We start from the raw sequence: 12,196 nt of genomic DNA, 5'->3' as shown, positions 1-12,196 counted from the left end.
AATTCCCATCTCACCAACTTATGCCCTTGAGCTTTTTCATTTTGTGTTAGGGTCAAATTATCACCCCATACAATATATTAATATCCTGGAAAGTTCCTTCAGTGGGTATCCAAGCTGGTTTAATTAATTATTTCTATCAATGGTATAATAAAAGCTGTTATTAGCTCATATCCTTCATTTCTGATAAGCTACCCTTAAGTACTACTTCATTTTGGACAGAAATAACCAACATAATCATAAATTTAGAATGGCTGATTTGTGTGATTGAATGGATTCAAGAAATAGGCGACACAGAAATACTACCAGAGAACGATATATCGTACCATTTCCGATGATGATCTCATACTGATCTACTTTGACAAAAAGATGAACATGATAGCGCTACAAATGAAAGTAGAGATAATGCAACTACATAATTTACAACCTCATACACTCTCCTTCGAGCTTGAGACTTGAGCGTCTTGTTTCTTCTCGTCGCTAATTTCTGTTGGTGTTTCTTCTGGGCTGTCGGATAGAGAATCGGGTTCCTTTTTAAGCTCTGATTCAAATTCTTTCGCAGCCTGCAAATTTACACCAATCATATACCATTACATATATTCTTCGTGAAATGTATATCAGTGCTACGTCAATGACTCGAAACAGAAATAACTACTACAAACTACAAAAGCACCCAGACCTTAGAGTATGCAGGAAGCTCAAGTTCATACCCCACCAAAAAATGCTCACACACAAAGCACAATTTCATGGAAATAAACACCACATATTAACTAGGACCTGATTCCTACATTATGAAATTCATAAAAGGTTGGAAAAAAAGCATCAAAAAGCAACAATCATTGCAATATGATGCCCTCTAGAAACAAAGAGCTGAGGGAACACTGAGTGCACCCATGTTCATGTGCCTCTCATCTTAATGTCAATATTCACCAAAGAGTAAAATGGAACGTTACTTCCATATATGTCCATGAATTATCGTAAAACATTTCCATTCAAAAATCATAGAAGTGCTTTCAGGAACATTGAACTATAAGAAACCTTTTCAGTCACGCCGAGGACTAAAAAGGGACTGAGAACTCTCTACTATGTAAGCAGCAACTACTATAACCATCATGGTATAACATTAATCCTCTATAATGTTCCAATTTTAAACAATTTTGAAAGCAAATATTCCTTGAGACCAATTTAGAATTAACAAATTTAAGGCGAAGAATCACCATATGCCACTTTTTTTTATCCCAAAACCTTCTGTAACTAAAATGGTCATTATCCCAAAAAATTTCCAAACAAGTTTTCTGAGTTTTATCAAAGGCAGTCTCTAATTGCAACCACAAGCTCTTTCTCTCTCTCCAATTTTTTTTTTGAAAGAATATCCACAAAAATGAGTATAAAGGGGGGAGAGAGAGAGATTGATCTATTTAGTAAACGCAGGATCCTGAGAAGGCATGGCAAAGAAAACTCAGAACCTGAACACACAATGTAATCTACACCCAGAATAGATATGGATTAGACCATCATATAACTTGGCAGCTTGGTCCAAAAATGTTCACAGAATTGTATTGCAATTAAATTTGGAATGAGTAACCTCTCAAAGTACTAGTTTCAACAGACTTCATGTTGCTTACATATCTACTGACCCAAAATATTCAACTGATTAATGAATGGAATGCGAAGGCCTTACATATTGTCATAGTGAAATTTTTATCCAGAACAGTGTAGATATCAAAGATAGTTACATGGCAAAATAGTGCAGCTTATTGAAGGTGAAAACAAGAAGTTATATATGATACCAAAGATAAAAGGCCTTAGCAAGTGGATTTTTGTTTTGATAATTAATAAGTAGCTAAATGACCGTAATGATTCACTTTCTATCCTATGTTGACCTTAAGCTCACACTAGTCTGTAGAAAACTCAGTAAATCCAGACCAAAAGGTAAGACGTTTAACAAGAAGCATGTGTCCTGGGAGAGAAGAAAAGGGGGCTAGCAGAGAGGATTATTGCGAGGACCTAGCATTCGAGTTCTAAAACTACCACTCAAACAAAATTTCATTTTCCATTGCAGCAGAAAATACTGCAAGCATCACCTACAATTCCACAAGCTAAGAGAATTCCAATGCCAGATATCTAACCAGCACTGACCAAATGATGCATAACTCGAAACTATGAGAGACAACGCTTTTTGACTGATTAAATTCTAATTGCATAAATGAGCGTGTTCATGTCTGATATCTGTAGTATCTAGTGTGTAATTATTAACCCCTAAAAACCAGAAAGCTCCATATGAATTGAAAATCAATGCAATTACTAGAGATACCAAGTAAAAATTTCAATCAAATCAGAGTTAGCAAAGCAAAACAGTGATGCAACCATATTCAAAACCTCTAATTTCTATGCAAATCTAAAAAACAAAAATAAACAAAGCAATTAAACCCAATAGCACAGCAATAATAAAGTTCAAATCTTTCTACCATTTACTCGAAAATTCCAAAAAACCAAATAAAATCACAAACCTGTTGGAAGCTCTTGACAGTTTTTCCAATACTCTTGCCAACTTCAGGCAATTTCTTGGGCCCAAAAACCAAAGCAGCCACTCCAGCAATCACAACCAACTCAGGCACTCCTAGACCAAACAAAGCATTACAAGTCAAACCCTTTCTACTTCTCTCATTTCTGCTTCTTCTAGCTTTACCAAGAACCAATGTGTTCTTGGTTGTATTCAAAAGATTGGAGCTTTTAAAGAGGGTGGAGTGAGAAGAAGAGAAGGCTAGAGCATGTGGAGGTCTTGAAAGAGAGAGAGTTGTAAAAGATATCTCCATGATTGTGTTCTTTGATATTATGGAGCAATGGGGTTAAGGGTTTTGGAAAATTTGGTTCAGTGTTGTGTTCTGTGTGTGTAATTTGCCTGATTGGGTTTTGAGGGAGACGAGTGTTTGTGGATGTGGTGTAGAGGTAGGGAGTTTTGGATTTTTGCCCCTTCGTGTTATCTGATTATGGACTTTTAGGATTATGGATTAGAGATATTTTACTTTGCTCATACTCGTATTCTTGGATATTAGTAGGGTCGTAAACGAACCGAGCTGGTCACTAGGAGTCGGCTCGATAAGAATTTGGTTCATGTTCGTTCGTATTTTAAATGAACCAAACTCGAACTTTATTTTATGTTCATCTATTTAAACAAACAAAAAATGAATATGATATTTTTTCGGCTCGTTTATAATCACAAACAGCTCGTATCTGAGCTTGTTAATGGTTTACGAATGAGCTCGTATATATCTCGACGAAGAGTTTATTAACTGTCTAGTAGTTAAATTATTATAATTTTTTTTTTAAATTTATAAAATTATGTAATTTTGATAAAAAAAATTCATATTCATTTATTCTATGGTTCGTGTTCGGGTTCGTTCACTTAACTGTTAAACGAGCCGAACTGAACGAATACGAACTGGATACGAACTGAACATAAGCACTATAATTTTAAATGAACCGAACATGAACATTTTATTTAAAACTCGAACGGACATGAACGCTCGTTTATGTGATGAACCTAATATAAACACCTCAAAACTCAACTCAACTCGGTTCGTTTACCATCCTAGAATTAAGGTTCCAATTTCTAAAGATAACTTTCTTAAATTCTCAAATTCATTTAACTATAGAAAGAGCAAGAAAGCAATTTGATCAAATGTATAATCCACGAACTTTTTGCATAAAAATCAAATTAAAGGAGAAATCTTTTGATTAATTTTCGTTTTACACTATAATTCTATTTAAACTCATCGTAATAACTCATCGACTATCTATGCTCTGGCACTTCAAATTTTAAACCTTTTTACATACTCCTGAACTCATCAATTACATGTATGAACTTCCAAGAATCAAGTGCATCCCACTTTTATACCTGAAACTCATAAACCAACACCAACCCAATCAAATCCTTGCTCAGTTAATCACCAACAATCTCAAATCTCCCACCTTTTTATCCAAGCTAATTGAGCAATATTGTTCTTTATCAAACCCCCACAAACCCCGATTAATATTCACTCATTTTCACCATCCAAATTTATTCCTTTTAAACACATTAATAAGGTGCACCAAACCTCAAGACTCTATTCAAATTTTTTCAACTTGGGCTTCAAAAGATCTCTTAGTTTTTGATGATTTTACTTATCTATATGTTCTTGGTGCTTGTGCTAGATTGCCCTCATTATCATGTTTATGCCTAGGTAGGCAAATACAAACCCAAGTTTTGAAATTTGGGTTCATGTCAAATAGTTTAGTGTCCACTACATTGATTCATTTCTATGCAAATAATAGGGATGTTAGTTCAGGTAGGAAAGTGTTCGACGAAATGTCTAATAGAAGTGTTGTCACTTGGAATGCAATGATTACAGGGTATAGTTCACAGAGGGAAAAGGGTAAAGATTGCGCCTTTAATGCTATATTATTGTTTAGAGAAATGGTGCGTGATGTTTGTGGAGAAAACCCGAATGACACGACTATGGTTTCGGTTCTTTCGGCTTGTTCTCAAGTTGGAATGCTTGAGCTTGGGGATTGTATTCATGGGTATATAGAGAAGATAATATGTAAGCCTGAAGATGATGTATTCATCGGGACGGGTTTAGTTGATATGTACTCAAAATGTGGGAATCTTGATGGTGCTTTAAATTTGTTTAGCAAAATGAAGATAAAAAATGTGTTGACTTGGACAGCAATGGCAACTGGCCTAGCCATTCATGGGAAAGGGAAAGAAACTTTGGAGCTTTTATATGTTATGCTCAAATCTGATGTTAAACCTAATGTTGTTACTTACACAAGCTTGTTATCAGCTTGTTGTCATTCAGGCCTTGTAGATGAGGGACTTCAATTGTTTCACAGTATGAAGGAAAATGGTATTGAGCCTCGAGTGCCGCATTATGGCTGCGTTGTCGATCTACTCGGCAGAGCAGGGCACTTAAAAGAAGCATACGAGTTTATAATAGGGATGCCAGTGAAGCCGGATGACATCCTGTGGAGGTGTTTGTTGAGTGCGTGTAAAGTTCATGGTGATGCTGTATTGGGTGAGAAAGTTGCGAAGATACTTCTTCACTCGCAGCAGCAAAAGAATTCTGCCAATTTGGACGATGCTAGTGAGGACTATGTGGCGCTGTCTAATGTTTATGCTTCTGCTGCAAGGTGGGATGATGTCGAGATGTTACGAAAGGAAATGAAGACGAAGCGAATCGAAACAAAACCTGGCTCTAGTTTTGTTTAAGCCATCGGCAGTCTAGATTAGGAATCACGTCGTTTCGGAAAAGAAGCTATACAACCATCAGTTTCTCAGAAATTAAGAAAGTAAAAAGGTCCTATAAGGCTATGATGCATAGCCTGGGAAAATTGTCAATCATATTGATGAAGTGTTATTGTTCTTCTATACAGCAATCTGTTGTCACACAGTTAATTGAAGGTTAATAATAATAATAGTTTAATCCAACACATGGTCGGCATGATGAATAGATGTATGACATACAATTGATTCGAAAATAATACTGCAGCAAAATGCATTTGACATTCTTAAGTTAAACTTCTTCGTATAGAGGCCGTTTTGCTTTTTACTACTGCTCACCGCTGGACTGGGTTCCGCAAGGAGTTGCACCAGCTCGGATCCGTTTCTGCAGATGCTCTAAGCTAGCTACTCGCTGCAAGGAAGGTGTCCGGCCCATCTTGTTCCCTCCTAAACCTGCTGTTGCAGAATTTGGCTGCACATTTTCGACGGAAGATATGTCTGCCAAAGCATTGTTGACTCTTAGATCATGAGTGGATATAGGCTTGTTTGAGGGCCGATCAAACTGATGCTTTGTGTCATCTTGCACGGGAACTGCAGCATCTGTTGATGTATCGGAAGGGATTCCATCAAACGAAGGCATGCGATTTGTGGATATGTCAGGTATATTATGAAACATAGGACTCAGCCCTGTAAGCCTTTTCACCATCTCCTCAGCCATCTTCACCTGATATATTATCAATACATGAAAAATGGCAATTATCAGATTTCCATTTGCCAGGGGGTTTAGTTAAAACATTCTTAGGTTGACTTACCTTCGCTCTCAATGTTTCAACGTCGGCTTTTAAAACTCTGTTATCAACAGCTGATTCATTGTACTTGTGGCTTATGTCAGCGAGACGCTTTAGCAGGGAGGAATTTTCAACCCTGAGTTGAGCAACCTATAAACAACAAAGTTCAGTAGTTTTATATGAGATTTGAAAGGTCGATACTGACAGTTAAACGAGCCATACTTGAGTCTCGAGCTCCGTCAAATGAGCCTGCTTTCTTCTTCTGGATCGTCTAGCTGACTCTCTATTTGAAAGCATTCTAAAGAATAGCACACGATTAACATCAAATGCATTTGATTAAAAGAACTATCTGAAGCAATAAATTGATCAACCGTAACCAGTAAATAGGAAAATAATTCTAATAAGTGCATCTTGAGGAGCCATCAGTCATGTACACTGTCTAAATAAGACATCTAGAAGCAAAATGGAGCATCCAAGACTGAAGTTACCTTCTTACGCGTTTTGCATCAGCAGGGTGCATATTCTCAGTTAGTTCAGTTTCTCCTTCATTTTCATCATCCTCTGAATCTGATGATCCACTTGTCGTTGGCTTTACAGAAACTGCGGATTTCTTTTGCGGCAAGGAAGGTATTTCAACTGAATCATTGCCATCCACATCTTGAGACCTAATTACATCACATCCAACTCCTGCATATGCATTACAGAAGAGGATTAAGGATCACCGCGAATATGTTACTCTACCTAGGGATCAATCACACTTAAATGAAAAAGCAAGACAAAGAAAAAAGATGAATTTACATTTTCAACAACAATTCCAATTTCGTTGAAATTATGTTGAGTATAACTTATAGAATCGGAAAATGTATAAGATCATACATTTAAACGCCAATATGTGGTAATTGCAGTAAAGGAGTTCGGCCAGACGAACCTTTAGAAGGAGCATGAGATCCTAATTGAGAAGTATTAGATGCTTGTGATCCACTGTCAGCTCTAGCAGAAGATTCATGAGTTCTCAAAAAAGATGCCTATTGAACAAGAAATAACATGTTGAATTAACAAAAATAGATGACAGAAAATTTGGTGCATAAGAATTTCTTAACTATTTATTTACAAATTACAAATACTAATCTCAACCTTTAACTGCAGCAAGAATTAACATGATTAACTTGCTTAGCTCTTAGAACTCATAAACTTTTTCATCTAGAAGAAAATTACTTTTAAGTGATTTTTTTTGTCTCCAATTTCCACCAATACCCATGTGATTCCAAATGAATCCTTTTACTTTATTGGGTTTTTAGCTTTAATTCTGGTCAAGCTTCAAGTAGAATTTCCTCAGGTCTTTGTTTCACCTCTAATGGAATTTTCTATTTATGGAAAAATTTACTTTCCTTAACATAGCCATACCCCAAAAAGGTGAAGAAAAAAAACCCTTATAGTAAATTAAAGTTATAAAGCAAACCATACCCAAAAACCAATCAGAAAAACTTATCAAACAAAAATAATCTCCACTCTACAAACATGATCAATTTTTACCAACTAAATATCAAGTAAAAAAATTAAAGATTAAAAAAGAAAATAATATTAACTAGAGACATTGAGACTTAACTCAAGTGGCTAAAACTCTTAGATACATATTTCGATTTCGAGTTTCAATAAGGGGAGTGGTTTATATCCAATTTAAAACTTAAAAATCTAACCATTAACGTAATTAGATTCTACCTTGATTAAAAAAAAATTATATCATCAACCAAAACACAGTCAAACCCTACAAAGTACAAATTTTACAAACATAAAGAAATTAAACAAAAAAAATTAGCTTAATTTTAAGTTGAATTACTCATCCAAGAATAAAAATTCAACTTTTCACCTACCCAATTTTTTATTTTATTTTTATGAATTACCCTTTTTTTTATTCAACCATTAGTAAAACAAAATAACATAAGCTTTCTTTTTATCCACAGTCAATCTATCTTGCAACTTTTGTGCAAAAATAAAACAATAATAAGAAAAAAAATGGGAAATAAATACCCGGGACTGAGCAACAACAGCACAAGCCAAATTGAGTTTACTTTTAAGAACAGCCTGATAATCTTCAGATTCCACCGGAATACTCGAAGGAGGACCATCCACCGCCGCCGCCGGCGGAGGATGCGGCGGCTTCGAATGTATCCCTACCCCATTATTACCACCTTTAGCATTACTAACCATGCCAGAAGTAGAAGTATCCTCCTTAATCTCCACGACATTAACAACAACAGACGTGTCACTATTAGATTGGTTAGAAGAAGAATCAGAATTAGAAGCTGTAGAATTAGAATTAGACGCGGCGACAGAATTAACTTCTTGAAGAAACCGTTGAAAAGCCCATTCCGATGAGCTTCTGTTCATTTTCAACATTTGGAATGACTCAGAATCAGCTGGCGCCGTCGCCGGCGGTGGTGGTGGTGACCAGAAATGGTCTGAAATTCCGTCAACTGAAAACACCCTCTCCATTAGTAGTAGATTTGTTATAATGAGTTTGAAGTTTGGTGAGTTTGGTATATTTATGGGTTTATAATTATAATTGGTTGGTTGAATTCATATTGTTTTCAGTTTATCTGATGTGGGTCTGATGTGGATTTGGATAATTTCCTCTTTTTATTTACTATCATTTGTTTATTTTTATTATTTTTTTTCTTCCTATTTTGTTTTCTTTCTACTTTTTTTCCTATGTTTTCGAGAACTTGGGACCACAGTCTATTTAAAATAAATAGGGATTTTTAGACGATTACACTAAAATAGGCAAAATAATAGCATCAGTACCTATTGACTCAGATCATTGCAAATATACGATTTGACCAAAATTAATTACCGGAAAAAACTTCCACATATAAAATTTACGATCATTAGTAACTGATACAATATCAATCACAAATTCAAAAATCCAGATTCTCTCTTTCTAGTTCATCTCTATTTTCTCTCCAAATCACAATCACAAACTGAAAATAATCAGTTACTCTACAAATTAGTGAACGAAAGCATTGTCGTTCTGTTTCCGGTCCACCGCGCTCGTTGTGGATGCGATGAGACTAAGATACAAATTCATCTGAGGATTCTTGAATCGGCTGCGGTAGGAGGAGTGGATGTAAGATTTGAAGAAGTCTGAGAAAGATGAAATTGAAAAGGGGAGGAAGAAGAAGAAGATGCTAACGAGAATGATGTATGAGGCTTGAGAGGATGATAACGAGAATGCTAAGCTGGATGAGGTTACAGCTATTATGGAAAATGGTGTTCTTACTGTTATTGTTCCCTATGAGTTGAGATTTGCTTTAAATGGAGAATTGGGTAATGGAGTATTTGTAAATTGTAGGAGTGTGAAAGCTGCACACCAAGTGTTTGATATAATGTCTAAGAGGAACTCTCATCATTGATGGCTGTTGTTTGTGGTTCGTGGGATCTGAAAAATAGGTGAAAATGATGTGTATATGTTGCTGCCACTTTTACTGGGCTCCTAGTGATTGGCCACTTTGATATTCTTTTGGTCGAAAAAAGGGTCCTTCTCATGTTAAATTTTTGGAGTTAAATTCAATTTCTACTAAGAGTTGTTTTCTTGGCATGTATATTTGCTTTTTGAGTCACTCTCTTGCATAAGAGGCATCCCTACTCCCTATCACTTTTAGCTTATTTTCCCAACTCTTAAGCTTGATAATCATATAAATTACTCGCAGAATTATATAGCATGGATACGTATATGGAAAAACGGAACACTTAAACGCGAACAAGGTCGAAATGGTTTTAATTTAAGGTTTCCTAATAGGTTATCCAATGGAAACTAATAGATATTCCAAAATTTACCAACTGTTTACTATCAGTTTACTTAAAAAACAATTTACTATTGTTTTTATTTATATTATAAAATATTAAACTTATAGTTTATATCGGTTTACTAAATATAAATTTCCCAACGGTTTACTATCAATTTACTTAAAAAACAATTTACTATAGTTTATTTTTTAAAAAGTATAGAATATTAAAATTAGGGTTTATATCGGTCTACTATATATAAATTTACCAACAGTTTACTGTCAGTTTACTTAAAAAACAATTTACTATTGTTTATTTTTAAAAAATTATAAATATTAATTTTATGGTTTATATCGGTTTACTAAATATAAGTTTACCAACGGTTGACTATCGGTTTAGTAACGGTTTACTAAATATAAATTTATCAACGGTTTACTACCAGTTTACTTAAAAAAATTACTATTATTTATTTTTTAAAAATTATAGAATATTAAACTTATGGTTCATATCGATTTACTAAATATAAATTTACCAACAAGTTACTATCCGTTTACTTAAAAAACAATTTACTATTATTTATTTTTTACAAATTATAAAATATTAAACTTATGTTTATATCAGTTTACTAAATATTATTTTACCAACGGTTTATTTAAAAAATTACTATTGTTTATTTTTTAAATTATAAAATATTAAGCTTATGGTTTATATCGGTTTATTAAATATAAGTTTACCAACGGTTGACTGTCAGTTTACTAAAAAAGATAAACGGTTTACTCACGGTTCACTAACGATATTCTAAAAATAAAATTATAAAAAATATAAAAAGGTCAATATACTTTTTTACACAAAATACTACAACTTATAACCATATATTCAAAATTAAAATTATTACACATTTACCAACAGTTAACCCAACGTCTACTAACAGTGTACTAAAAATAAGGTTATGGGTGTACCACTAGTACACCATTGGTTAACTAGCAATAAAAAATAAAATTCAGTAACAGTTTACTAACGATTTTATTAAGGCTTAATGCCTTAAAAAAACCCGACCTTTCATCCCCTTTTCAATCCTACCCCGACGTTGAAAAATTGTCAATTTTACCCTAATTTGCATTTTTTTTCATTTCAATTGTACCCTGAAGCATAAAATTGACCTTTATTTATTTGACAAAATTTCAATATTTTTTTATTTTTAAAAAATGGTCAATTTAATATAAAAAAGTTAATCTAATGTAAAAAGGGTTAATTTAAATAATTTTTGCCAAAAAAAAAGGTCAATTTTATGCTTTAGGGTACAATTGAAATGAAAAAAATGCAAAATAGGGTACAATTGACAGATTTGAAACGTCAGGGTAGGATTGAAAAGAGGATGAAAGGTCAGGGTTTTTTAAGACATTAAACCTTTTATTAATGATATATTCAAAATAAAATTTATCGTAAATTAACCAACGGTTTACCCAATATTAACCATTGATTACCTAACACCCATTCATTTTCAATTACTACAAAAATTGCTAACATTTTACTAAAAGATAAATTAAATTACTAACCGTTTACTAACAATTGACTATCGTTTTACTAAGAAGACAACAATTTTAAAATTTTAGAAACAACATAAATCATAGCATTTAAAATTTATTTAAAAAAATAAATACAAAAAGCAATAATGCCCGAGAAGGATACAAAAAGCAATAAATGCTCTCTATGCTACCCCTCTTTTTGTGTTTTCATTGAATCAAATTGCTCACATTGAACCAAATTGCTACCAACAACAAAAGTAGAAGCAAACCAAGAGCAATACAAATGGGACTTTCATATCTACATGAAGTGGTGCAAAGGGAATGCCACAACCGCCAAATTGAAAAATCCCACTAAAAAAAATGATAAACAATGGGATCTTTTTGCTGTTCTTGAAGCCTAATAGAAACCTAAGCTGAAACAAATTTACTTCATTAAAAAAATTATTAAGTTTACCAACGGTTAACTTAGTGTGTACTAATGGTATTATTAAAATTAAAATAATTGGTTTACTTAAAATATAAATTACTATTTTTTATTTTATTTTTTATTTTTAAATCATAAAATATTAAAATGAATTATTATTTAATTTATTATTAGTTTACCAACAATAGTATAAAAAATGTATTAAATTAATTTCAACTTTATTACTTTTATTTTATAATAAAAATAACTTTACTATTAATTAATTATCGGTTTACTAACGGTTTACTAAACATCTGTTTATTATTAGTTCATTAACATTTGAAATAGAAGTAGGCACATCTTTATGGTAAAACAAAAAAACTGAATGTGACAGTAATGATAGAGAGCTATAAAAGAACAGAAATCAATATTATAC

At 33.3% G+C, this 12,196-nt stretch overlaps 3 protein-coding genes across 3 annotated transcripts; 1 reads left to right on the top strand and 2 right to left on the bottom strand.

Annotated features, from left to right (window-relative positions):
* Positions 1 to 237: 237 nt before the first annotated feature.
* LOC126671180 (sec-independent protein translocase protein TATA, chloroplastic) lies at positions 238 to 2,974 on the bottom strand. Its single transcript, XM_050364911.2, has 2 exons — positions 2,508 to 2,974; positions 238 to 560 (listed from the first exon to the last, which is right to left on the bottom strand). The coding sequence occupies exons 1-2, from the start codon at positions 2,811 to 2,813 to the stop codon at positions 426 to 428; spliced, it is 441 nt and encodes a 146-aa protein (XP_050220868.1). The 5' UTR covers positions 2,814 to 2,974; the 3' UTR covers positions 238 to 425.
* A 788-nt stretch (positions 2,975 to 3,762) lies between these two features.
* LOC126674013 (pentatricopeptide repeat-containing protein At3g18970) lies at positions 3,763 to 5,469 on the top strand. The gene has a single exon (XM_050368364.2). The coding sequence runs from the start codon at positions 3,854 to 3,856 to the stop codon at positions 5,246 to 5,248; it is 1,395 nt and encodes a 464-aa protein (XP_050224321.1). The 5' UTR covers positions 3,763 to 3,853; the 3' UTR covers positions 5,249 to 5,469.
* On the bottom strand, positions 5,343 to 8,640 carry LOC126674014 (light-inducible protein CPRF2). Its single transcript, XM_050368365.2, has 6 exons — positions 8,077 to 8,640; positions 6,977 to 7,073; positions 6,537 to 6,735; positions 6,271 to 6,346; positions 6,073 to 6,198; positions 5,343 to 5,984 (listed from the first exon to the last, which is right to left on the bottom strand). The coding sequence occupies exons 1-6, from the start codon at positions 8,539 to 8,541 to the stop codon at positions 5,589 to 5,591; spliced, it is 1,359 nt and encodes a 452-aa protein (XP_050224322.1). The 5' UTR covers positions 8,542 to 8,640; the 3' UTR covers positions 5,343 to 5,588.
* Positions 8,641 to 12,196: the final 3,556 nt, after the last annotated feature.

Source organism: Mercurialis annua, linkage group LG3, assembly GCF_937616625.2.
Source record: "Mercurialis annua linkage group LG3, ddMerAnnu1.2, whole genome shotgun sequence".
In the NCBI taxonomy this organism is placed as follows: Eukaryota; Viridiplantae; Streptophyta; class Magnoliopsida; order Malpighiales; family Euphorbiaceae; genus Mercurialis; species Mercurialis annua.
The sequence above is the reverse complement of the archived record's forward strand: the minus strand, read 5'-3'. Positions and strand labels throughout refer to the sequence as shown.

Coding starts and splice junctions, on each gene's coding strand:
- LOC126671180 (XM_050364911.2), bottom strand. CDS start 2,813: ATGGAGATATCTTTTACAACTCTCTCTCTTTCAAGACCTCCACATGCT. Junction 561..2,507: donor CTGTCAAGAGCTTCCAACAG/GTTTGTGATTTT, acceptor GTAAATTTGCAG/GCTGCGAAAGAATTTGAATC.
- LOC126674013 (XM_050368364.2), top strand. CDS start 3,854: ATGTATGAACTTCCAAGAATCAAGTGCATCCCACTTTTATACCTGAAA.
- LOC126674014 (XM_050368365.2), bottom strand. CDS start 8,541: ATGGAGAGGGTGTTTTCAGTTGACGGAATTTCAGACCATTTCTGGTCA. Junction 6,347..6,536: donor GATGCAAAACGCGTAAGAAG/GTAACTTCAGTC, acceptor GCTATTCTTTAG/AATGCTTTCAAATAGAGAGT. Junction 6,199..6,270: donor TGACGGAGCTCGAGACTCAA/GTATGGCTCGTT, acceptor TGTTGTTTATAG/GTTGCTCAACTCAGGGTTGA.